The following is a 24,497-nucleotide window of genomic DNA, read 5'->3' as shown; positions in this document are numbered from 1 at the left end:
AGCACTATACTGCCTTTGTAGTATAATTAAAAGTAGACGTGGCCATGTTTTTGCATAGGCAGTAAACGGTTAAATTACAAATATGTACACACAATGCTTACTTGTATCTCTCTCTCTCTCTCTCTCTCTCTCTCTCTCTCTCTCTCTCTCTCTCTCTCTATCTATCTCTCCCTCCCTCCCCTACTCTCTCACTCTCACACACACACACACACACACACACACACACACACACACACACACACACATTTATATATACTCCACTCCATCTAAGCCAGCCGTGGTCCATATATATTCATATTATGCGCTGGATATGGGAATGAATTGCAGTGACTAGGGATGCAAGATGAAGATGAAAGGATGCATTTTCCACCTCTTTCTGGTACTTAACGAAGGGCTTGTGCTGAACACCACTGTACGTTTTTGGTTTGCCATAGAAGAACTTAACATTAGAGTTTCAATTCATTTTTATTTTGTTTTATACATTTTGCAAGAAGTCAACTTTGTGCTAGATTTATGTTCTAAATGAAATCTCATGGGTGATTGGGTTGTTTTCCAGGATGTTAACTGATACTTCACACATAGTCCTTCCTGAAACCACAGCAGTGTCTGCCAACAGCAAAACAAAGGCTCTGACTCAAAATGTTATGGTTATCTACACTGTCACATTATTAATATTCTCCTCCCTTAATGCCCCTTTTATATATATCACTGTTGTCGAAAGAAAACTCCAAATCTCCAAATCTCCAAAATGGTAACTTTACATGAGAAGGAAATTTTAATTGAAGTCAGTGGAACCAGAATTTTTCCCAAGTCACTTTGGGCTGTTTCTTTTGGTCCATTCATCATGAAATTCACACACAACATAAAGGCGACAGGCATTTTCAAACTGTGTCACAAACTGAAAAATGACAAAAATGGAGATACAAGATTTTCTTCCGACAGCAGCAAGATATATATATATATATATATATATATATATATATATATATATATATATATATATATATATATACATACACACACACACACACACACACACACACACACACATCATGGGTGGAAATTTTTAGGCACCTCACGATTCGATTTGATTACAATTCAGAGGGCCGCAATGCGATTTTTTTTTTTTCTATACAGGATTTCTATTTTCTCACTGTGTGACGACTTGGTAGTTTTAAAGCAAAGTATTTGTAATGATCTATAATGAATTCAGTTCCAATATCTTTTATTAATAAATCACATGTAAGTGATGTGGCAAGTGAACTAGAAGGCTCTCGTTCACTGCTATTGCTTGGAGCACATGAGACGCTGCTGCCAAAAATCTGCGATAAAATGCAGTTATGGTGAAATAAGACCCAGTGGCGGTGGATGCCTACACAGCTCATGTTACAGCCATCCTGCCTGTTTTCTTTAGTAAATTTATGGCTTAGGTTTTCGTCTTGTTGTAGAGAGTCGTGGGGGGGCGCCTGTTTAGCAACGACTGAGACTTAGACTGCAGGTCACCTAGCAATGATGCGTTATTTGCATTCTTAAGCACTGCAGTTGGTTTCCTGACAAGTTAAATCTGCAAATATTAAAAGACTGCGAAGAGGAAGTCAACTTCTCTTTCAAATTTTCCCATTCCACCTTAAATGGTGCCGCATTTACATTCAGCGCCTCAGTCAGAATTTAAGGTGGAACAGGGAAATTCGAACAAGAAGCTGGTTGACTTCAAGAAGCGACTTTAGCCTCATAAAACAGTCAAACATTGAGAGGCATTTTATAAGAAACTGATCTACGTTAGAGGAAAAGTTTTCTGGCAGAGACGGGAGGAAAGTGGCTATAGCAACTGCTTAAAGCAGTGCAGTGTAGCTTAAGTCCGTGTTTTCATTTATATTTTAACGTAACTTATACTAGGACACTTATACTAGCACAAACTGAGACATACTGGATATAGATGTTGTGGCTGCCAAGGTCGTTTGATTTTTGTTGAATGGACAAAATGCGTCTTCTTAACATTTAGGTTGTGACTCCTGACCTAACCTGGCTTTTAATGCAGAGGGAGCTGGTCGAGGTTCTCACTCATCCAGTTGTGTTTTTGTTATGTGCACCTCACAGAGTGTCCAGGCACTGCACTGCTGCACTTCCAGGTCCCGCCTTTTGCATTCCCTCAACATTGTTATAAATTAAATATTTAGAAAATCGATTTTTGACATTTGTGAATCGATTCAGAATCGTTCACGTCTGCATCGCGATGCATCTAAGAATCGATTTTTCCCAGTGTGTGTGAGTGTGTGTGCATGTGTGTGTATGTGTGTGTATGCAGAATGATAAAGTGCGAGTACTGGTTTATACTGACATATGACTGCATTTCACTAATGGATTGCACATTTAGTTAGTTCATAACAGCACTGGCCAAGTATTTTATATTTTACAGCTGTCCCCTGTGCAGATCAAGTTTCAGTCTCTTGGGATTTAGACATGCTGGAAACTGTTGTACAGAATGTTGGAGCAACTCTATATTTTAACTGTAGAGTTTGTGCTATACATTAGCTGTGTTTGTCTCACACTTTTCAGTTACAGTGAAGTCAGGGTGATGGCAGCTTATCTTACAGTGTTAAGTTTTAGCATATGTGATTTAAAATCATCTTTTTTACAACAGTATAAGTTTGGTCATACTGAAACATTTTTACCTTTCTACATCTTCCAAACCTTTCCTATCTGTATGTTTCTGCTTGGAATTTTGGGATGTGAAGATGAATTTCCAGTGTGTAGTGCTGCAGTTGAACTATAGCTTCTTGAGGTCCCAGATAAAACCCCAGATAAGTCAGACAAGTAATGCATAGTCCATAGCCACATGCTTATTTCATTGTATTGTGGCAGTATATAATTTACAGTCACCAGCTGACTTTTAAACAATATATTGATGTTTTTTCAAACAACACGTTTACATGTTGAAAACTCCATGGGCCACTCTGCGGCCATATGCCATTTTATATCAAATCTGTGCTCTTTGTAAACTTTGTCTAACCCTTAATTTATGGTGTGCCAGTTGCTGACACTGGTGTTCATTTATGCACGCACAACTTATATAATCATCATTGAAAAGCATTGCCAATAGAATAGGACACTCTGGAGTGGTGGTTCCTCACCAGGATCACCATACCCAGTGCCAAGTGTCAGCTAGAAGGGTATAAAGCCTCCCATGATGGAGCTCCCATAAGTAAGAGTTGGAGTGGCATTTGTGATCTAGAACTAATCATCCAACATCAGCACCTGAGCACACTGATGCTCTTGCAGTTAAAAGTCAAATCTGCACAGCAATGTTCCAACATCTAGTGTAAAGACTTCCCAATAGAAGAGTACAGGCTGTTCTTGCTTTAGTGACAAAACAAGACAGACCCTTGAAAAGAAACACTGAATGATCAGATGTCTACAAACTTTTGGACTGTTCAATAAATTTGCTAATTCAAGTATTTGAAAACAGAAAAGTAGTTAGAATAATTATGGGTACTATATGGGCAATAAGAGTTTTGTTTATTGAAGCTTAACACTTGCAAGTCACAAGTAGTGCACAGTAGCAGCTCTTCTAAAGAAATAAGATAATCTGCCTGCACATTATGCAAAAACATGGTTTTTCATGTCAAATGGTTCGTTCCTATCAAAGCCGTGGTAACAGCTCATTAGTAGTTAGAGGTAGGGCTGTTGAGGCCCCGTTCCTTACAGCATGTGTGAGGGCTCTAATTTGAGCTGATAGTGTCGGTCTTAATGGCACAGCACATTCCAAATGTTTTTCCTACTGCTCTGGATTGCTAGCAAGCATGCTCTCTTCTGCAGTAATTTCTGAGAATAAAAGAGTATGCTGGCTTGTGAGCTGACCATCTGGAGCAGAAAGAAACTTTCATGGTTAAGAAGCATTGTTACCCCCACTTTCAATGACATTGTTATCATATTGAAACAGTCAAAGCAACTTGCTCATTGTTGCCTATTTGGGCAGGATCCCCAAGAATAGCATTTTATTCAACTTTCTGTGACAGTTCTTGTTTATTACCTTGTAGTATACACTATTAATATTAATAGCAATCATACTAGTGATACATAATGATGATTAAAAATTATTTTCAGTTAATCAGTAAAGTGAAACACCTTGAGCATTCCTATAGAATGATCTAATGTACAAAATTATATTTGATAGAATATTAAAAAATGAAAATATTTGGTAGTTGCTGGCCTGTTTTGGACATACACTGCATCTGTACATCATTCTATCTAACTTTCTTTATATCTGTTTAATGCTCGCGATGAATGTAGGTTCCATTTTCGGCCCTTATATTTCAGCTCTATGATTGTTATCTGCTTATGTTGTTATCCTGTGAGGGAGATCTGTAGTGTAAAATTGGTTTCTTTGAAAATGAAATAAAGAATTTTTAAATCTGTTTATCTAAGTAGACACAAAGTGGAAATCTTCATAGAGCATGAATTAATTTTCTGTGAGAATAAAGCTGATTTATTCTCTTTTATTCAAATATTACAGGTTAAGCAGAACAAAACAGATTTATTAGCTTTTATGTTGTATGTGGTGGAATTCTCAAGGTCCCAGCTTGGTTGCGTAAAGCCTAACATACACTCACCGGCCACTGTTCAATTGTTAGTTAACACAAATAGTTATCAGCCAATCACATGGCTGCAACTCAATGCATTTCGGCATGTAGCAGTGGTCAAGACAACTTGCTGAAGTGCAAACCAAGCATCAGAACGGGGAAGAAAGGTGATTTAAGTGACTTTGAACATGGCGTGGTTGTTGGTGCCAGACGGGCTGGTCTGAGTATTTCAGAAACTGCTGATCTACTGGGATTTTCACGCACAACCATCTCTAGGGTTTACAGAGAATGGTCCGAAAAAGAGAAAATATCCAGTGAGCGGCAGTTGTGTGGACGAAAATGCCTTGTTGATGTGAGGTCAGAGGAGAATGGGCAGACTGATTCCAGATGATAGAAAGGTAACAGTAACTCAAATAACCAACCAAAATCTCTGAGGAATGTTTCCAACACCTTGTTGAAAGTATGCCACAATAATTAAGGCAGTTCTGAAGACAAAAGGGGGTACAACCTATATACCTAATAAAGTGACAGGTGAGTGTATAACAGCTGATGGTGTGTTAGGACTGTACAGTTAATGTGATTTGTTATCGGGAAATTTGCACAGATTGTTTGAGATACTTCACCTTGTCAAAGTGTCTACTGTAGCACAAAGGTAACCATAAAATAAAATATTCAAAGTTTCCTGTTCAGTCATGTTTATCAGTTTGTGCGCTGTTTATTTTGCTTCCTCAACAAGTCGAGTAGCATGCAGCATTGCTATCCAAGATCACTACTGAGCTAAATCTTTTTAATTTGTGTTCCAAAATGTTATAGAGAATGTGTAAAAATATTGATTATGCTGTAAACTAATGATTCATTGTAATTCATTTCACCATTCATTATTCAAAAGGACCATGCAAAGATGTGCTTCATTCCGTGTAATGAATAGAGGATAATAACTTTTTTATAAAGGTTTTCAGGTTCGGTGGAAGAAATTGAACTGTCAGGCTACAGTAGTGTAGGAACTTATTCAAAGGTGACCTAAAAATCAATTATTCTTTCCCTTTAGCTTTTGAAAACAAGAACAAAGCTGCTGTTGGATCAAAGTAGGGGGCTTGGTGGGTTTGGGTTCGCTGTAGTGTTTGCTTGCAGGAAATTGGTTGTGTAGGTTACTGTACGGGTGCTGCCGCCTTATTCTGAGGAGTGGCTCAAAGAGAGTAAGGTTTTGAGGTAAGAGGTTGTTGAATGTGACAGCCGTGGTGCTGACTTGCTTCTTTAAAAGTATGTTGAACCGGAGTTTGATGAGGAGTTTGGGGAGAGAGAGAGAGAGAGAGAGAGAGAGAGAGAGAGAGAGAGAGAGAGAGAGAGAGAGACTATTTAATAGCTTGAGGCAAAAAAGAGATAGTATGCCGTAGAGAGTAGCGATCTTAATGATAAAAGCATGGAAAAAGAAGGGGGGCCAAAGGGGGATAGAGTGGTATGGCGGGATGGCACAATGAGACGTGTGAGAAGAGAACACAGACAAAGAAGAGGACAAGGAGAGAGAGAGAGAGAGAGAGAGAGTGAGTGTGCTGAATGTATGGTGTTCCACTGATGTTCAGCTCTAGCCAGAATCTGTCAGAGAGCATCTGTCAGTGTTAGTGGGTCATGCTCTCGCTCACTTCCCCCATCCATGCCCCTTTAGTTCTCTGAAGTGTCCAGTCCTAATTCTCTTTAATGAGGCTGCTCTTTATTTTTTGTTATTAGACCCTTTAGCTTCAAAGAAGTGGTGGTGGTCTGAGGGAAGCTGGGACAGCGAGAGAGAGACTGGATGTGAGGAAATGAGATAGTTTGGAGCAACAAGCCAAAGCATAGATTAGAGAGGGGAGAGCGAGGGATATTTTGATGGAGGGATAGAATGTGATTTGTGTGCAGATGGAGGCGGGGGAGTGTCCATGGGAAAAGAGGGGGGTGTGTGTTTTAATTTGTCCTTTGTGTAGCTGTTGTAATGTGTTTAGTCTAAATGAAAATTTAGTTGCCCGTGTAATTTTAAAGGGCTAAAAATTTCAATAACTGAAAATAATGTATAATATAATTGTTTTTATATTTTATATTTTATATTCGGCAGTTAGGAAGTGATTTGGGAGTTGGGTTTATAATTGAATTTGGCTTTAATTTTTAAGCAAATAATGATTACCTAATAATTACTATATTTTCTAGTTGAAAAATCATGATTAGCGATCCGTATACTGGGGCATTTTCATAATTTAGCTAACCACTTAAGCTGTGATTTAAACAGTAACAGTGAATAAAACATTATACATATGTGTATATGATTTAATACCTTTTTCTTATGCTGTTTCCTGGTCAAAGTCGGGGACTTCTTTCTCTCCAGGTTACATCTAGCTGTTGTACAGTAAAACTTATTCAACCTATTGGCTGTTTTCCTGCTGGTTCTACACAGTAAACTTTATAAAATGATGTTACTCTTGAAAACAGGGACATTCACATTATGTAACTCCTCTCTTGGCAGTTTTAAAGAGTGGCTTTCTTTTTATTTGGAGGGCTCAGTACTGGGCTTGCTGGGTATGTGAAGTTGTCACTTATTAATTGTCATACTTGCTTAAATCAAATAAACAGCAGAATCTCAGTTTTAATGTAATTATTGTAGCACTAAGGATGGACCTTCTCACAATTATTTGCAGTTTTGTTTTCTGTTAATTAGCTATAGTTTTTCTTGTTTTTCATTGGTTTGTGTATATATTGTGTTATTGGATGCATTTTACATATTTTTGTTAGTCTATCCATGATGGTTTGTGTTAAGATTCACCAGTTAAGTTCACGGGAGGTTCACGTTGGGTTCTCCAGTAGCAACAAAGTAGTAAAAAAATCACAGGTTGTTGGTGTCAACCTATAATATCAGCTAACAAATACTCTATATTGACAAAAGTATTCACTCACCCATCTGAATCATTGAATCCAGGTGTTCCAATCACTTCCATGGCCACAGGTGTATAAAACCAAGCACCTAGGCCTGCAGACTGCTTCTACAAACATTTGTGAAAGAATGGGTCACTCTCAGGAGGTCAGTGAATTCCAGCGTGGTCCCGTGATAGGATGCCACCTATGCAGTAAGTCCAGTTGTGAAATTTCCTCGCTATTAAATATTTCACAGTCAACTATCAGTGATATTATTACAAAGTGGAAGCGATTGGGAATGATAGCAACTCAGCCACAAAGTGGTAGGCCATGTAAAATGACAGAGTGGGTTCAGCGGATGCTGAGGCGCATAATGTGCAGAGGTCACCAAATTTCTGCACAGTCAATCACTGCAGACTTCCAAACTTCATGTGCCCTTCAGATTAGCTCACTCTTGTGCCAAGAGTAAAGTTTGGTGGAGGGGGGATTGTGGCGTGTGGTTGTTTTTCAGGAGTTTGGCTCGGCCCCTTAGTTCCAGTGAAAGGAGCTCTTAAAGCTTCAGCAGACCAAGAGATTTTGGACAAATTCATGCTCCCAACTTTGTGGTAACAGTTTGGGGATAGCCCTTTCCTGTTCCAACAAGACTTCACACTGGTGTGCAAAGCACTATATAAAGCACTCCGTAAAGACATGGATGAGCGAGTTTGGTGTGGAAGAACTTGACTGGCCTGTACACAGTCCTGATCTTAACCCGATTAGGATGAATTAGAGCGAAGACTGTGAGCCAGGCCGTCTCGTCCAACATCACTGTCTGACCTCACAAATGCGCTTCTGCAATAATGGTCAAAAATTGCCATCAACACACTCCTAAATCTTGTGGAAAGCCTTCCCAGAAGAGTTGAAGCTGTTATAGCTGTTATAGGGTGGGCTGACATCATATTAAACCCTATCGATTAAGAATGGGATGTCACTCAAGTTCATGTGTGTGTGAAGGCAGACAAGTAATTACTTTTGGCAATATAGTGTATGTCAGTCAGGCTCTTTTGTAGAAAATGTGTTACATAACTTTACACGAATCAGGGATACACACACAGACAGAATGGGGTTGGCACTAGAGACTACACCAATCCAATACCAGGTTTCGGTATTGGGCTGATGTCAGCAGAAAATGTTGGATTGGATATTGGAAAAATCTCAAATTGTAGCTGAGTAGATTCCCAGGCTTCTTGTACCTCATTCTTGTGTAACCCCTGGCGCTGACCTGTTATTAACATCTTACTCAAAGCCTTTACTGCTGCTTTTTTCTCCTACCCTCTCTCCATTCACATTTTCATTATTTTATTTATTTAACCTCTCTCTCTCTCTCTCTCTATCGCTCTCTCTCTCGCTCTCTCTCACGTTCTCACACATACAGTCCATTGCCTCTGTTACTTTCCATCAGCTCAGTCATTGGACTGTGAAGATGATTAAACCATGTTTCACTGCTTCAACACAACACAAACAAGAGCAGCATTGGAGTCCAGAGGGTTGTTGCTTTAAACCCTAGATAAAAATTTCTTGCAGCCTAGTTTGCACTGTGCGATAACCATTGCAATACTGCTGTCATAGACAAATGTCACAGATGATTGATCATGAGTTAAAATCATAAAATAAGTCTGCTTAGGCTGGTGTTTTGATGCTGTTGCCATTGCTCTTCGAGCGATCCTTGCTGTTGTGCATTTGGGCAAGGTTCTTAGGTATATAATTTTGTAGATCTCAGATTCATACTCAGGTTTATACTTTCAGTGATATGTGTTTAAAGGAAAAAAATAAAATGTTCACTTATCAGCCAGAAACATGTTTGGTGTCCTAAGTTTACTTCTTTAGTTTTTTACTGGAACTCTATGACTAAAGTCACTGAAACAGAATTGTATACCTCAGACGTTAGCATTGCATTTGCCTTGTTTTTGAGGTTTCCTAAACGGTATGATACACTGTGTTTTGGGGTGGCGGCGGAAAAGCTTGATGTCGACTTTTTGTTTTGGAGTAAAAATTGTTTCAAAACATGGAACATCAACATTTTATCATTTAATTACCAATATATTTAATGTGTATTAAGCCTACATTTGCTCTTCTTGTAGAATGTCTACTGAGAACATTCAGGCAAGAATCAGAAACGCTGCTGTAATACACTAAAATGACATTTACTTGCCAGTGGGAATCACTCTATGTGAAAGCATTTGTTATTTGTAAGGATAAAGTTTTATAATGTTACTTAGGCATGTAAATGTAAGGATAGAGTATGGGAAAGTGTTTTTAAATGTCTATTTCATAGTTCTTTTTAGTGAGACGAACAAATAATAAATATTCAAAAAGTTGTTTTTCTTTCTAATAATTTTCAGTTAAAAGTAGTAAAAGTAGTAAATATATCACAATATACGTGATTGCATATCACAAATCTGTAAAAAAAAAATGGCACCCTTGCTAAAGATGATGGTAAGCCTTCTTAACCTACAAGTAAATATACCCCAAGTTGAGGCTTGTATGTGTGTCACTAGGGTTAGCCTTCCACCTGAAAGTGATTGGGACATACATTTGTTTTATAAAGCAAATCAAGGAGCTTACTGTATGGCAATAGAGATTAAATGAAATGTAGAAATATCTTTGGTTTCTGTGAAGGTTTCTTTTTACTATTTGAGGAAATAATCCATTCCTAATTATGAGTGGAATGTCTAATGCCTTTTGGGTTTAGGAGGGCAAAATCCCTCAACCATGGCCTTAGGAGCCCCTACACACGCACACACACACACACACACACAATCGCCTCATGTTTCCCCTTTTCTCTCGCTGAGTTTTCCATAACAGTCCATTCCTGGCGGAACTCTTTCTCCATTGTTCTACAGCAACATCAACCAAAGACCCTTAAACTCCAATGCCAACAAACAAAATGCAGTCCAAGTCTTATGCACAACGTGGTAATATGGAAAATATTGGAAAGGACAATCAGGGTGCTGTGGATGCACAGGCCTATGTTGGCCAGAATGAGGCTTAATTTAAACCCTACCTTCCTATTTTCCGAAATATGTGTAAACACTCGTTTGTTTTAGCATGTTTGTCTACCGATCTCTTACTAGGGGGCCTGGCAGTTGCATTGAGCTGCAGCCAAGGTACACTAACCAGAACATCTCACACACACACAGCCAGTCCTATGCACACATACACACAGATGCACAATTATACACATTGACACAGTAGATGCAGCCAGTCCTATGCACTATTGGTGTAACAATTCATTCCTCCCAATGCAACTTCAATGATAATAAAAAGAAAAAAAAATACTGAATCATTTGTATTCAACTCAACATCAGACTCAAAAACATAATTATTGTGGTACATATTTTCTTGAAAATGCCTTCAAGTATAATGATATTATATTTTTTTCTATATCAGCCACCTCTGTGTGTGATATATGCGATACATGTGATATTCTCCTCTGACTTCAGTGCCCACACTAGTGGCTCAGGCATTGTTTATAAGCTAACTGTGGACATAGTTGACGAAAGAATCGCAGAGCAAGACATTTACAAAGCACTCCCCAACATTGCTGATAATAAATAAACCAAACAACAGCTGTTTAGTTTGGCTTTAATGTGATTTTTATCAGGTTTTGGCAAGCAGATGCTCTATTTGTGAATGCTCTGTAGTGTAATTAAGTAAAATCGCATAATGCTGATACACATAAAAGGTAGAGTAATTAACTGTTTATTCACTCTGCTTTCACTTTGATAGCATGGTATCGTAGAGTTAACATGAAGGATGAAGGTGTAACTGCAAAAAGGCAAACAAAGCTCTTTATTTGGAAAAAGACATGGCGTGCAAGCTGTACTGAACATGAACTCCCAAAACAGCTGATCACCACAATGTCTTTGCTGAGAGAGGTTGGAAAGACTTCATGAAAAATTATTCTCTAAACAGTTTTTGCCCAAGAAGTATTATGGGAACATTAGCTAAATGTTACTTCATTATATCAATACTTTTAATATGTTACAGTAATTGATAAAGGTGCTTGAATTACTGAATGGTTTAGTGAATTGAATCAAATAAGCTTTTTCTTAATATACAAGACTTGTTTTTGAATCGACTCAACACCCAGTAAATCATGAATCAAATACATGTGCTGGCATTTCAAAGAGAATCATTCATTAGTATTCAAACGTATTTGAATTACCTTTGGACCAAGAGATTTTTAATATGTACTTCTAACAATAATTTAACAAAGAAAACAGTCAAATGATTTATTTACGTAAAATAAAGCTGTGTGCTGTGATAAAAATTGCCATTTTCAATATGTACTTTTAACAGCATAATTAACAAAAATAACATAGTTTGGAAAAGAAAATAATGGAAGAACATTGTTTGGGTATGGCATGCTCTCCAAACAGGTATTTAGGTATTTTTTCTTACATAAGTGAAGTGTAACAGTGAAATTATTCTAAAAATTCTAAAGAAAGGCATATTTTGATAAATACACACATACAATACATGCATCAGGCATTGCCAACTCTATATACACATATGCCAGAGACAGCCAAACCTGTACAGGCCGTTATGCTCAGACATGAGACACAGACATCACATAAAACACACCATGAGGTCAGCCTCCAATGTTTAACCAGAGTGCTCGGACTCCAAACAAATTGTGCAGACATTAAGCTACCTTTGAACCGTCCAGCACACCATCTGTTGGAACACTGGTCTTAGCTTGAGCCAGCCACCGTGAACTTTCTGCCTTTCTTTGCATAATCATGTGAATGTATGCTTGCGTTTCCAGTGTTTAAACTCACTGGTCACTTCATTAGATACACCTACATTGTATCTGCACTTGTTGATTTTATCATGTCCACTTACCATATAGGTGCACTTTGTAGTTCTGCAATAAAAGATTGGCGTCCATCTGTTTGTCAGCGTAATTTGTTATCTCTTCTGTTTAGCATGTTCACCAATAATCAAGACCCCATAGGCTACTGAACATGTAATGTGGATCATTCTCAGCACTGCAGTGACGCTGACATGGTAATGATATCAGACACAGCAGTGCTAGCTGGGTACAGCAGTGACACTGAGTTGTTTAAAAACTCCAGGAACACTGTTGTGTGAGATCCACTCTGTGTAGCACACATGCACACATACACACAAACACACAGTAACATGCCATTACCATGTCAGTTTCACTGCATCGCTGAGAATGATCCACTACCTGAATAATACCTGCAAATTGGGGGTCCTACTGGGGTCCTGAAACTAATTGTAGAACTATAAAATGCCCCTATATGGTAAGCTAACTGGTTAAAATGGGACGATGAGTGTATATACAAGGAGATTAATTAGGTGGCCATGAGGATGTATGCAGCAGTTTTGCAGCGCCATTATGTCATGTTTATCATTTATACATGCATATGATTTTTGATATGGAGAGTCAATGTCACTAGTTTTACAAAACGACACTCTCATGCCTACCTCTCATGTGAAATGACCCACAAATATGGTGAACTGTGTCTGTATTTGTGTGTTTGTCATGCTTGTGTTTTAGTATAAATCATTTGCTGTATGATGTGTTTGTTCTGTTAGATTATGTTAGCAGTTATTTATTTATTTAGTTTTTTCAGGAAAAAAACCCTGAACTTGTGCCTATAAACATTGACAGACTCTTTTGTAAATGAGAAACTGTCCCTGTGGGGTTTTTCTAACATACATTTTTCTAATGCATCTTGTCAGTGAAGCACAGTGAGTGCACATTAATACTGTAAGGTGATTATTATTCACAGGTAATGATGCCTGCTTTTTCAGTTTCTCTCTCACTCTCTGTCCCTTTCCTTCTCTATGTCTTTCTGTCTTTTTGTCCCTCTGTGTTGCTGAAGCAATATTGATTGGGGCTGGTTTTCATAATAATGAGGACTGATATCCATAATATTCACAATCATCAGACTTTGTCCTGAAATAATAAAACATTCTCTTTCTCTCTCTCTCTCTCTCTCTCTCTCTGCAGCGTGGGTTGGGGCCTTGGCAATGGGGATGATTTTTTTCTGCTCTCCCGTGGTCAGCATGTTCACGGATCATTTCGGCTGCAGGAAGACAGCCGTGGGCGGAGCCTTTGTCGCCTTCCTTGGACTCCTGAGCAGCTCGTTCGCCACGTAATGCACCTTCATCATCGTCATCTTCCTCCCCTTCTTCCACAAAGTCTCACAGTTCTGCTAAAGTGCTTCTTCCCCCCTCCCTTTCTCACTATCTCACTCTCTCCCTGACTCACACACACTCTCATACATACAAACCTGTCACTGCCTTGCTATGCTTGTCTCTAAGGCAGCTCGGAGCTGACAGGTAAGAGATAAAAGTCCAAATGTTATGCGCATCTTTTTAAGGCTGTCATTCATAATGCTAAGTAGTGTTCTCTTTGTGCATCTGCACACACAAACACACTCACTCCCTCCACCTTTCAGATGTGAGGCAAACAATAATTCTTATTTTTGCACAGGACATTTCTTTGTTCTTTGTTAGCTCACACTAAGAACGTTTTGGCTAACAACTAATTTCTCATGTATGTAATTAAATGTACTTATTCTTAAATAGCCATAATGCCTGCAGCTGTAACCAAATATGTTTAAGTGTGTGTGGAGCAAAGGCCTGGGACAGGAAAATACATTAACGTATGGCATTTTTGTCCGTAAAATGAACCATATGTGTTTGTGTGTGTGTGCTTCTGTCCCCCTGTGCCCCTGATAGCCAGCAGGCCTTTGGCTTTCGTGAACAGAGCTCTATTTATTCCGTAAGCATGATCTCCTGAGTGAGCTAAAGATACAATAACTGCTTCATTGCAGACATATGAAACTCATGTTAACCCATTTGAGTATTTATGTTGAATAGATATGCCACTATCAATTGTGCACGTGTCTTTAAGTTTGTGGACTCCTGCTTATCCCATGTTTCTTCTAAAGTCAAGGGTATTGATAGAGAATTCACACCATCCACTCTTTGCTGCAGCCTCTTCTATCAAGGATCGATTTTGGAAAATTGTGGCAAGGATTTGAGTTCCTAGTATGGAATTGAACACCTGCGCAATAGTGGATTATTGGTGGGAAATATCATGATATTCATCTTTATCATGATACATTGTATCACAGTAGGCTTTTCAAATATCCACAAAAAAAAATCACTGAAGAAATGCATGTTTTTTTACAAAGAGAGAATAATTAGTCCTGTGTAGCTGGATTTAGTTCGGTGTAGTATCTGAAACATTGAATTGATTGCACTGTTTTTATTGTATTTTTAAGCCCTTTTGTGGCTTTTTTATGTAACTTATCCCACCTTATAAATAAGAATATTTCCATACATATTTTATACATACATAGTTTTCGTAGCAGTTGAGTGATGTTCCGATTATTTTGAGGGTTATTCAGCTAATGAGATTTTTTTTTTAGAAGTCCAAACAATAATGCATAGCCTTTTAAGGATTCTGAGGATATTCACTGGAAAAGAATGCCGTGCCCCAATGGTGAATTTATCACCATTGATGTGCTACCAGGGAGCTATTTATGCATGGTCAGCACTAATTTTTCCTAAATCTATGCTGCCCTTTCATATTTTTGTTTTCTATATTTATTTATTTCTTCATTCTTTTGTATTATTTAGAGGCGTTTAATCTTCTGAGCACTTTGGCTCAGTATGCATCTGCCTAAAGAGTGTGAATGAATAAATGAAAATGAGAGAATAACACTCCTGTCTGACACAAACTAGGCAAGAGGATACACACACACACATACTTTAATATGTTGATTGAAATTGATAATAGCCAACAGTGGATGCACCTTAGCACCTTGGAGAGTCTCAACAAGAAAGCCTGTTCTAACCATTCTAATTATGAGACAGAGACACTAGAAAACAACAGCCTGCATTGGACAGACATACAGTACACATGGACAATGGGATTAACATACTCAGGGACATGAGTAGCTGAATATACTGATTCTTTGTTTAAGCCAGTGTCATTCTCTCTCTCTCTCTCTCTCTCTCTCTCTCTCTCTCTCTCTCATGCACACAGGTTTGCACTCAGACACACACACACACATCACCGATTTGCAAAATGAGTATCTTCTTTATTGCACCCTTAGGGCTGGGACCATTTGACCATGTGTCCATTTACACAATATTCAATCATTAACTTCTGTAACAAAAGAAACAAGCAAGAGAGAGCTAATGGCAGGTGCAGAACACACAGAGAAAAATGCATTCATATGTACAGTACTGTGCAACAGCCCTTCATTTCTTTATGTTATTAAGTTCATCATTCTTCAGAATCACTAAAAAATCTGAAAAACATATTTAACAGGCAACATCATAGAAACCTGAGAATCACCCTAAACATTCATTCCGTTCTTGTCAGGAGACTTGGTTTCAGTTTTTTCAAAGAAATCTGAAAGGATGTTTTTCCATACTGTCAAAGTTGGTTGCATTTTCTCAATCAAAGTAATCCCAAACACATTTAATGATGTTGAGGTCTGGCCTCTGGGGTGGTAAGGCTATTCTCATAACACCAGCAGCTTCTTTTGAATTAATTTGAATTCTCAAACTATCTTTTTTTCAGTATAGGATTCTTGACTGCTACACATCCTTTTAGCCCCAGAGCATTGAGTTGTCTTCTCAAAGTGGAAGGATGAACAGAAACACCTGTGGATTTTCCAGATCAGAAGAAAAAAGTGGAGCTTGATTTTTTTATTCCTCTGGAAAATGAAAGCTTTAAGAACTGTTTATCTGATGCCGACAGTTTTGGTGGGCTACCAGGTCTTGCACAATTATCACAGGTCCCATTTTCTCTGTTTGTAAATCATTTCTCCACTTTGGAAAGTTGTATTTTTTCACTTATTAATATATTAATATTTCACTTTCAACTTCATTATGAAAGTGGATTATTTTATTTCTAATCCCTTCAGAAAAGAAAAATCTTCGAGTCAAGAACTTAATGGCCATTTTGATTGAAAATATTTGCTCAGTACTGGATGTGTATACACACAGACACACACAGCCAGTCACAAATACATGGACACAAACTTGCCCTCCCTCTTGTATACACATACAGTACAAACACACGTTCACAGACTTGCTTTCTTTCTCTCTCTCAAACACACACACACAGAGTGCTGAAATGTCTGCTCATCTGGAATCATTAGTGAGGTGATTGGTGGTTATTGATATTCAGTACCAGTCTCTGCCATTAAGCACTTAATAGAAACTACAGTGTGTTACAAGTGTGTAATGATTTGGGCATGCAGTATGTATGATGTTAATTTGTGTGTAGAAATTTTCATTACACATTAGCTATATTAGCCTTGTAGTTTCAGAGCAAAAGCAAAGAAGCAACCTTTGGACACCAAACACCTCTTATTTGATCAAGAATTTTTTTTTCATCTATCTCTTTAATAGCAAAGTGCGGTAGGAACTGGAGATGTAAGTGATTAACCAGTTAATTGTTAACTGAAAAATAAACAAATGTTTGAGTGGTGCTGTTGTTAAAAAATGTTAAATACATTTTCTTTCATTTCCATTAAAAACAGTTCCTATTTTAATAGATAGTTTTGTCTTTTAAGAGGAGGAATGTTTTGGAATTGTACACAAGGCGTACTAAAGGTGCAGCGTGCAGATAAAGTAGTGGTGTTTAGTACCACTTCCCGAGAGGACAATAGCACAGCTAACACAGTGTACCATATCGAAAGCAAACATTCACACACATGATAAACGAACAGTTTTGTCTAAGTTCTCAGAGAGAAGGTTCATGATGATGTGAGGAAATTACATGTGTGTGAAAAAATTGTAAAGAAGAATGTGGTGAACAGTGACTGCTTTGTTCCACAGCAATTTTGTCAACTTCTTAGTTTTTGTTAATATAATTATGAAAATAATTAAGAGCATATTATAATTGTCACCCTCTGTTCGAAACAAGGTTCTCACCTGGGACACTACATGCCACCATCCATACAAGGAACAATTTTTAATGTCTTGATGCATTTACACAGAATTCAGCTGATGTGTGCATTTATAAGCATGCACATGTCAAGTATTTTACAGTAGTTTCGAACATACAGTAGTTCAGCCAATTAGACTGCAGAACTGAAACTGTCCATGTAATTGACATTTTGATGGGTCGCATTCCTGATTTTATTCATGCTGGTTAACAATGCTGGTTAAACTAATAGCAGAAGAATTTGCATAAATTCCAACCCTAGGTATGTCAAAGGTCAAAGCAGACACTTGATTTTACAAGCTGTTTCTTTATCTTCACAGGACCTTGGGTCTACGTTACTTCACCTATGGCATCCTGTTTGGCTGTGGATCCTCCTTTGCCTTTCAGCCATCTTTGGTGATTTTGGGGCACTACTTCCGCCAGCGCCTGGGCCTGGCTAATGGAGTGGTCACCGCCGCCAGTAGTGTCTTCTCCATGGGTCTGCCCGTTCTACTTAAGAAGGTTGTGGGGCCCCTTGGCCTTTGCAAAACCTTTCAGATCCTAAGCCTGTTCATGTTGGTTCAGTCGTTGCTGGCCCTTACTTTCAGGCCACTGCTCCCCAGTGGCACATGCCCAGTGCCAGGTATGGGGCCAGATGGAGGGCCCCCGGGGCTGCCTGGAACGCCAGGCTCTGCCTCTGGGAGTCGGTGGCGAAGGAGCATGCTGAAGATAAGAAAGTATTTCAACGTGCGTGTCTTTAGTGTGGTGACCTATCGTGTGTGGGCATTCGGGGTGGCCACGGCAGTGCTGGGATACTTCGTACCCTATATACACCTGGTGAGACATTGAACTCTTTTTTTTTTCTTCTTTCTTTTTTGCCTGCTTGGTTAATTCATTAATGTTAATCTGAATGTAGTAATATAGACCAAAATTTAGTATTATGTATTTTTGTGCTAAAGTTTACTCTTCCACTATTTAAAGCAAAGCAATGCACTTTTGTCCGTTTTATAGATAGAAGTACAGTAGGTCATACAGTGTCAGCAACTGCAAGTATATTTGAGATGAGTTAATAACTGCTGTTTCAGGCAAATGTGTGATGATTTGGACACCAACCATCTTGGCTGGTCGACTGCAATTTAGACTAAGTTTAATTTTTGATTTGTTTTTTCACATGGATTAATCTGAAGAATGTTCACTTTGATAAAGGCTCAAAGGTTATTCAGTTACTACTTTTAAACCAGTATGCAAGTTATGTAGTTATGAGAGTGAGGAATTGCAATGTGCGCTGCATAGTGACTCTTGTATGAGATGGCTTCAATAGATCCCTTCTGAATTAATAAATTGAATGGTAGAAAATAATGGTGGGAGTAGTAAGTATAGAGAGTTTCAGTTCATTAGAATATGAAAAATCAAATTCTGACCAATCAGTTCTGGTCATCGCTGTTGGTCTTAACTATAGCTATGACTATAAATTTACTCCCTTCTGAAAAGTACATTATAATACATTTCTGTGAATTCTAACAGTAAGGGTAGTGCAAAATTGAATTCTGCATTTTCAGTAATTGCACTTTGAGTGTAAGCTTGGGTTGGCTGTTGTCAGTGTCAGCTTCAGTTTGCTAAGAGCTCTGTCCCTGCTTGACCACTGTGGTTCCTCTTCTTACTCTAACTCACTTATGGATCTGTATGCTATTGGAATGTGTGTGTTAACTTCTCTGTTTACAATGCTGCCCCACTCCTCTCGTTCCTTCAGGAAAACAGATCCATCGGATGCATTTAACTTACGCTCTCTGCACCATATAGACCATACTGTACATGTATACATTGAGCTCTATCACATAAACAATTCGCTGAAATGTAAGCAGGCTTTTATAAAAGCAATTTAAACTGTCACTGTGTTTGTATTATAGACCCAGGACTCTACGTTCGGAGGTAAAAACCCTATACTTCAGCTGCCTTTCTTTTAAACACAGCCCAACCAAAATGATCTCTCCGTGTCTCTAAATGGAAAACCAATCTGTTATAGCTTCATATCTGTGAAATGAAACATCTTTTGGGACTTTGTTCTTGTCTGAAAGCCAGCATCATCTTTGTTAAACATCAGTTCACTAGAGCACTAGCTGTAAAGAGGCTTCTATTAAAATAACTGCAGTGCATTTATGCAGTGTTGCTTCTACACTGAGCTGCCACAATTATGTCTATATACTTTATACTTAAATTCATTAACATTTTGTCAGAAACACCACAAAGATGCACTTTGTAAGTTTAGAATTACTGACTGTAGTCCATAGGTTGCTGCGCAATTTAACAGCCCTTAATCTTCCCTGTCAATCAGTGGGAAGGATCCACCATAGAATCGCCACTGACAGGGTATTATTTGGGTGCTGTACCACTGGGGCAGTGCTTTCCAGTCTTAGCTGCAAAGTGCTGGTGTGACTGCAGGTTTTCCTTCCAGACAAGAAGGAACTTGCCTGATGTCAACATGAAAGCAAAGAGAAATCTGGGACATTTTAGAGCAATTTTGAAATCCCAAACTGATGTGTTTTATGTCCCAAAAAAAGAATGTGTCCTGGAAAAAAGAGGACATGTGGTCACCTAATGTACCACTCTCAATACAGCAGTGACACTGGCAAGGTAACGTGTAGGGTTGCTATGAGTGTATCGGGTGCAGCACTGTTGCTCTGGGTTTTCAGCACTGTGTATACTTACTTGCCATTTTATTAGAAACTAATAGCTCCATTTTACCAATGACAGTTTATTTATACTTATCTGTTTCATGCATCTCATATACCGATAATGTCCTTATAAGGTATTTCCACATTCAATTTACATTTGTCAACATAAATGCTTCTCGAAAGGACAGAAAGCAAAGTGTTTCTGATTCCTGATGTCCAGTCTAATAGCAGTTTTCCAGTAGACAGTGCAGTACAGAACGGTACAGTTACAAATCTGTCAACTTGATGTCAATCTGTCAACTTCAGTCAGGGTACAGATAGTTCTGGATTTTGGGTATGTCCCTGTAACGTGCTATACTACACTATAGAGTGGAAAAGTGCTTTGTATGGTGAGGAGTTTTTTTTTTTTTATTGCTGTCATTAATTAGTTTCTGTAGTGAAATAGCTATATGGCTGTGTAGAAGATAATGCTGGATGCTTAGACTGACAGTAGTGAGTTGGCTTACTAGTTTCCAAACACAGCATTTAACATTTGAGTTAAGCTAGCACTTTCTGACCACAGGGCCACTCTCAACTGAGTGTTTTTGTGGAGTGAACCACGGCCTTACACACTGCTGTGTGTAAAACACCCAGCAGCACTGCTGTGCCTAGTACATGAACCATACTGTACCATACTGCCACCATATAGGCCTGGGCAATAGGGTGATGTAATCAAAGGCAATAATTCATTGTTGGAAAAGAGAACTCATAGAAAAACTCGAGAGGACTAATTTACAAAGCTCAATACCAAAAATGTTAGGTGAAAAAAAAGCAGTGATTTGCACATTTTAAACAAAAACAGTAAAAATAGGCCTGCCATTTAGTTATTTAAGCTGATCGCAGTTATTCAGGCTGACTGCTGTCATTTTCCACAGTGTTTAGGTTTCACAGTCATACTGTGTTACAACAAATTAAAGGAGAATTGGATGTTCTGGGTTTGAGGAAAATACATGTAAACAAAAGAAAACAATAAATGCATTCACTGAGACACATCATGGGACTTAGGAAAACAAACAAAAGGAACTTCTATGATGGTGCTCTAACATTTTTAGAAGACAGTGCTGAATGATGTAGCTTTAATATGTTGGGCAGAACGAGTGGTTGTTTTTTTGCTTATTTTTTACTCTTGCAATAAGCATGTAGTTTTGCTTAACTCGACACGTAATGCTGTGTAACTGTAGGCATTTGTGTGAGTATGTAGCACAACAGTGTGTGTGCAGTATTGATTCAACAGTACAACCAGTACTAGCTACTAAATAAACAAAGCTTGTAAGATGGCTAATATGCCAGTTTGGCTGCTTTAGGCTTATTTTATCTTCTTCATCTTCTTTCGGCTTCTCCCTTTAGGGGTCGCCACAGCGCATCATCTGCCTCCATCTTGCCCTATCCACTGCCTCCTCTACTTTTACACCAACCATCTCCATGTCCACCTTCACTACATCCATAAAACTGAAGAGGTCTACCTCTTCTCCTTCTACCCGGCAGCTCCATCTCCAACATTCTTTGCCCAATATATCCACTATTCCTCCTCAACACATGTCCAAACCATCTCAACCTGGCCTCTCTGGCTTTATCTTCAAACTGCTCCACCTTCACTGTCCCTCTGATCTGCTCATTTCTAATCTTGTCCATCCTTGTCACTCCCAATGAAAATCTCAGCATCTTCATCTCGGCCACCTCCAGCTCAGCCTCCTGTCTTTTAGACAGAGCCACAGTCTCCAAACCATACATCATAGCAGGACACACTACTGTCTTGTAAACCTTCCCTTTCACTCTTGCTGCTATCCTTCTGTCACACATCAGCCCTGACACCCATCTCCACCCACTCCATCCTGCCTGCACCCTTTTCTTCACCTCTTTTCTGCACTGAAACTAAACTGCTGCTCACTGATCTGAACCTCTCGCCTTAGCCTTGCTTCAACAACTCTTTCCCATACCTTCATGGTGTGGCTCATCAACTTTATACCTCTGTAGTTACTGCAGCTCTGCACATCACCCTTGTTCTTAAAAATGGGGACCAGTACACTGCTTCTCCATTCTTCAGGCATCCTCTCACTCTCCAGGATTTTGTTAAACAACCTGGTTAAAAAGTCCACTGCCTTCTCTTTTAAACATCTCCATACCTCCACAGGTATGTCATCTGGACCAACTGCCTTTCTATTCTTCATCCTTTTTAAAGCTGCCCTCACTTCCACCTTACCAGTTCTCTGCACTTCCTGATCCACTATCTCTCCCCCCGTTGTCCTCCTCTCTCTCTCGTTTTCCTCATTCATTAGTTCTTCAAAGTACTCCTTCCATCTGCTCAACACTCTCTGTTCACTCACTAGTACACATCCCTCTCTATCCTTTATCAGCCTAACCTGCTGTACATCCTTTCCAGCTCTATCTCTCTGTTTAGCTAAACGATACAAGTCCTTTACTCCTTCTTTACTGTCCAGCCTCTCATACAGCTCATCATAGGCCTGAGCCTTTGCCTTTGCCACCATTCTTTTCGCTATGCGACTAGCCTCACAGTACTCTTCCTTCATCTCTCTGGTTATCCCACTTTTTCTTAGCTGCCTTCTTCTTCTGAATACTCTCCTGGACTTCCTCAGTCCACCACCAACTTTCCTTGTCTTCTTTCCTCTGACCAGACGCAACACCCAACACATACTTGCCAGTTTCTCTCACCACCTTAGCTGTAGTTTCCCAGTCCTCAGTTAGCTCCTCACTGCCCCCAAGGGCCTGTTGCAGTGTTTTCCCTGAACTGCCTGCAACCATCCTTCTCCTTCAGCTTCCACCATCTAATCTTTGGCTCTGTCTTCACTCTCTTCCTCTTCTTTGTTTCTAATCTCATTCTACAGACAACCACCCTATGCTGCCTTGCTACACTTTCCCCTGGTACCACTTTACAATCTCCAATCTCCTTTAGGTGGCATCTCCTGCTAAGGATATAATCCACCTGTGTGCACCTCCCTCCAATCTTGTATGTCACCCTGTGTTCTTCCCTCTTCTGAAAATATGTGTTCACCACAGCCATTTCCATTCTCTTTGCAAAATATACAACCATCTGACCTTCCGCATTCCACATACCCAGCACCTCTTCATCCCCTCTGTTCCCTTCACCAACATGTCCATTGAAGTCTGCACCAATCACTAATCTCTCCTCTCTAGGGACACCATCTACCACTTCATCCATCTTATTCCAAAATTCCTCTTTCTCCTCTAACTGACAACCAACCTGTGGTGCATATGAACTGACCACATTCAAAAGTACACCATCAACCTCCAACTTCAGGCTCATGATCCTGTCTGACACTCTCTTTACATCCAGAACACTTTTCACAAGCTGTTCCTTTAGGATTATCCCTACTCCATTTCTCTTCCTCTCTACACCATGATAGAACAGTTTGAATCCACCTCCAATGTTCCTGGCCTTGCTTCCTTTCCATCTGGTCTCCTGGACACACAGAATATCTACCTTCCTTCTCTCCATCATGTCTGCAAGCTCTCTGCCTTTACCAGTCATTGTCCCATATTCAGAGTCCCTACTCTAACCTCCACACTCCTGCCTTTCCTTCTCTCTCGCTGCCTTCTAACCCGCCTTCCTCCTCTCCTCTTTGATGGTCTTCGACCTACAGTAGTCCAATTTCCACCGGCACCCTGCTGGTCAACAGCACCGGAGGCGGTCGTTGTTAACCCGGGCCTCGACCGATCCGGTATGGCAATCATATTTGTGATCCGCATGATAGTTTTGGCACAAGTTTTACACCGGATGCCCTTCCTGACGCAACCCTCACCATTTATCCGGGCTTGGGACCGGCACCAGAAGTACACAAAGTACACCCCTAATGGCTGGTTTGCTTTAGGATTATTTTATAAGATTTTAATTGTAGTTATTTATATGGCATTTAATTATTAGCAAAATTTCATGATCGTAACAGCCCTAAGTACAAAGACATTTAATGTTTTGTCTTTTGTGAATTCATGAAATTGACAGCCTGCAACATATTCCAAAAAAATTGGGACAGGGGCAATTTAAGATTAGGAACATTGTGAGATATTAGACATCAATCTCCACCTGAAATATCTTAAATAGGTGATGCAATCATGCTTAGGAATAAAAGGAATATCTCTTACAGTCTTATTCCTTTATGAGAAAAGAGGGATCAATAATCCCTTTGAATATGATAATACTGTGATAATTTTATTTAGACATTGCTCAGGCTTGCAACCATATTAGTGTCTCTGCTGTGCTGCGAATAATCTCTGTGTTTGTCCTGTTGCATTAATGGATGGGGTAGAGCAGGCTGATGAATTGTGCAGCAACGGATGGGCTACGGTCTGTAACTGTATACCTTCAAAGTGCACCTAAATGGT

At 39.2% G+C, this 24,497-nt stretch overlaps 1 protein-coding gene across 1 annotated transcript in view; it reads left to right on the top strand.

Annotated features, from left to right (window-relative positions):
- slc16a2 (solute carrier family 16 member 2) overlaps positions 1-24,497 on the top strand; it is a 52,402-nt gene that overhangs the window by 10,492 nt on the left and 17,413 nt on the right. The window contains exons 2-3 of the mRNA XM_017709745.2: positions 13,483-13,627; positions 17,769-18,264. Of these exons, the coding sequence (XP_017565234.1) occupies positions 13,483-13,627; positions 17,769-18,264 (641 nt within the window). The remainder of the gene's footprint in view (positions 1-13,482; positions 13,628-17,768; positions 18,265-24,497) is intronic.

This window comes from Pygocentrus nattereri, chromosome 14 (assembly GCF_015220715.1).
Source record: "Pygocentrus nattereri isolate fPygNat1 chromosome 14, fPygNat1.pri, whole genome shotgun sequence".
NCBI lineage: Eukaryota > Metazoa > Chordata > Actinopteri > Characiformes > Serrasalmidae > Pygocentrus > Pygocentrus nattereri.
The sequence above is the reverse complement of the archived record's forward strand: the minus strand, read 5'-3'. Positions and strand labels throughout refer to the sequence as shown.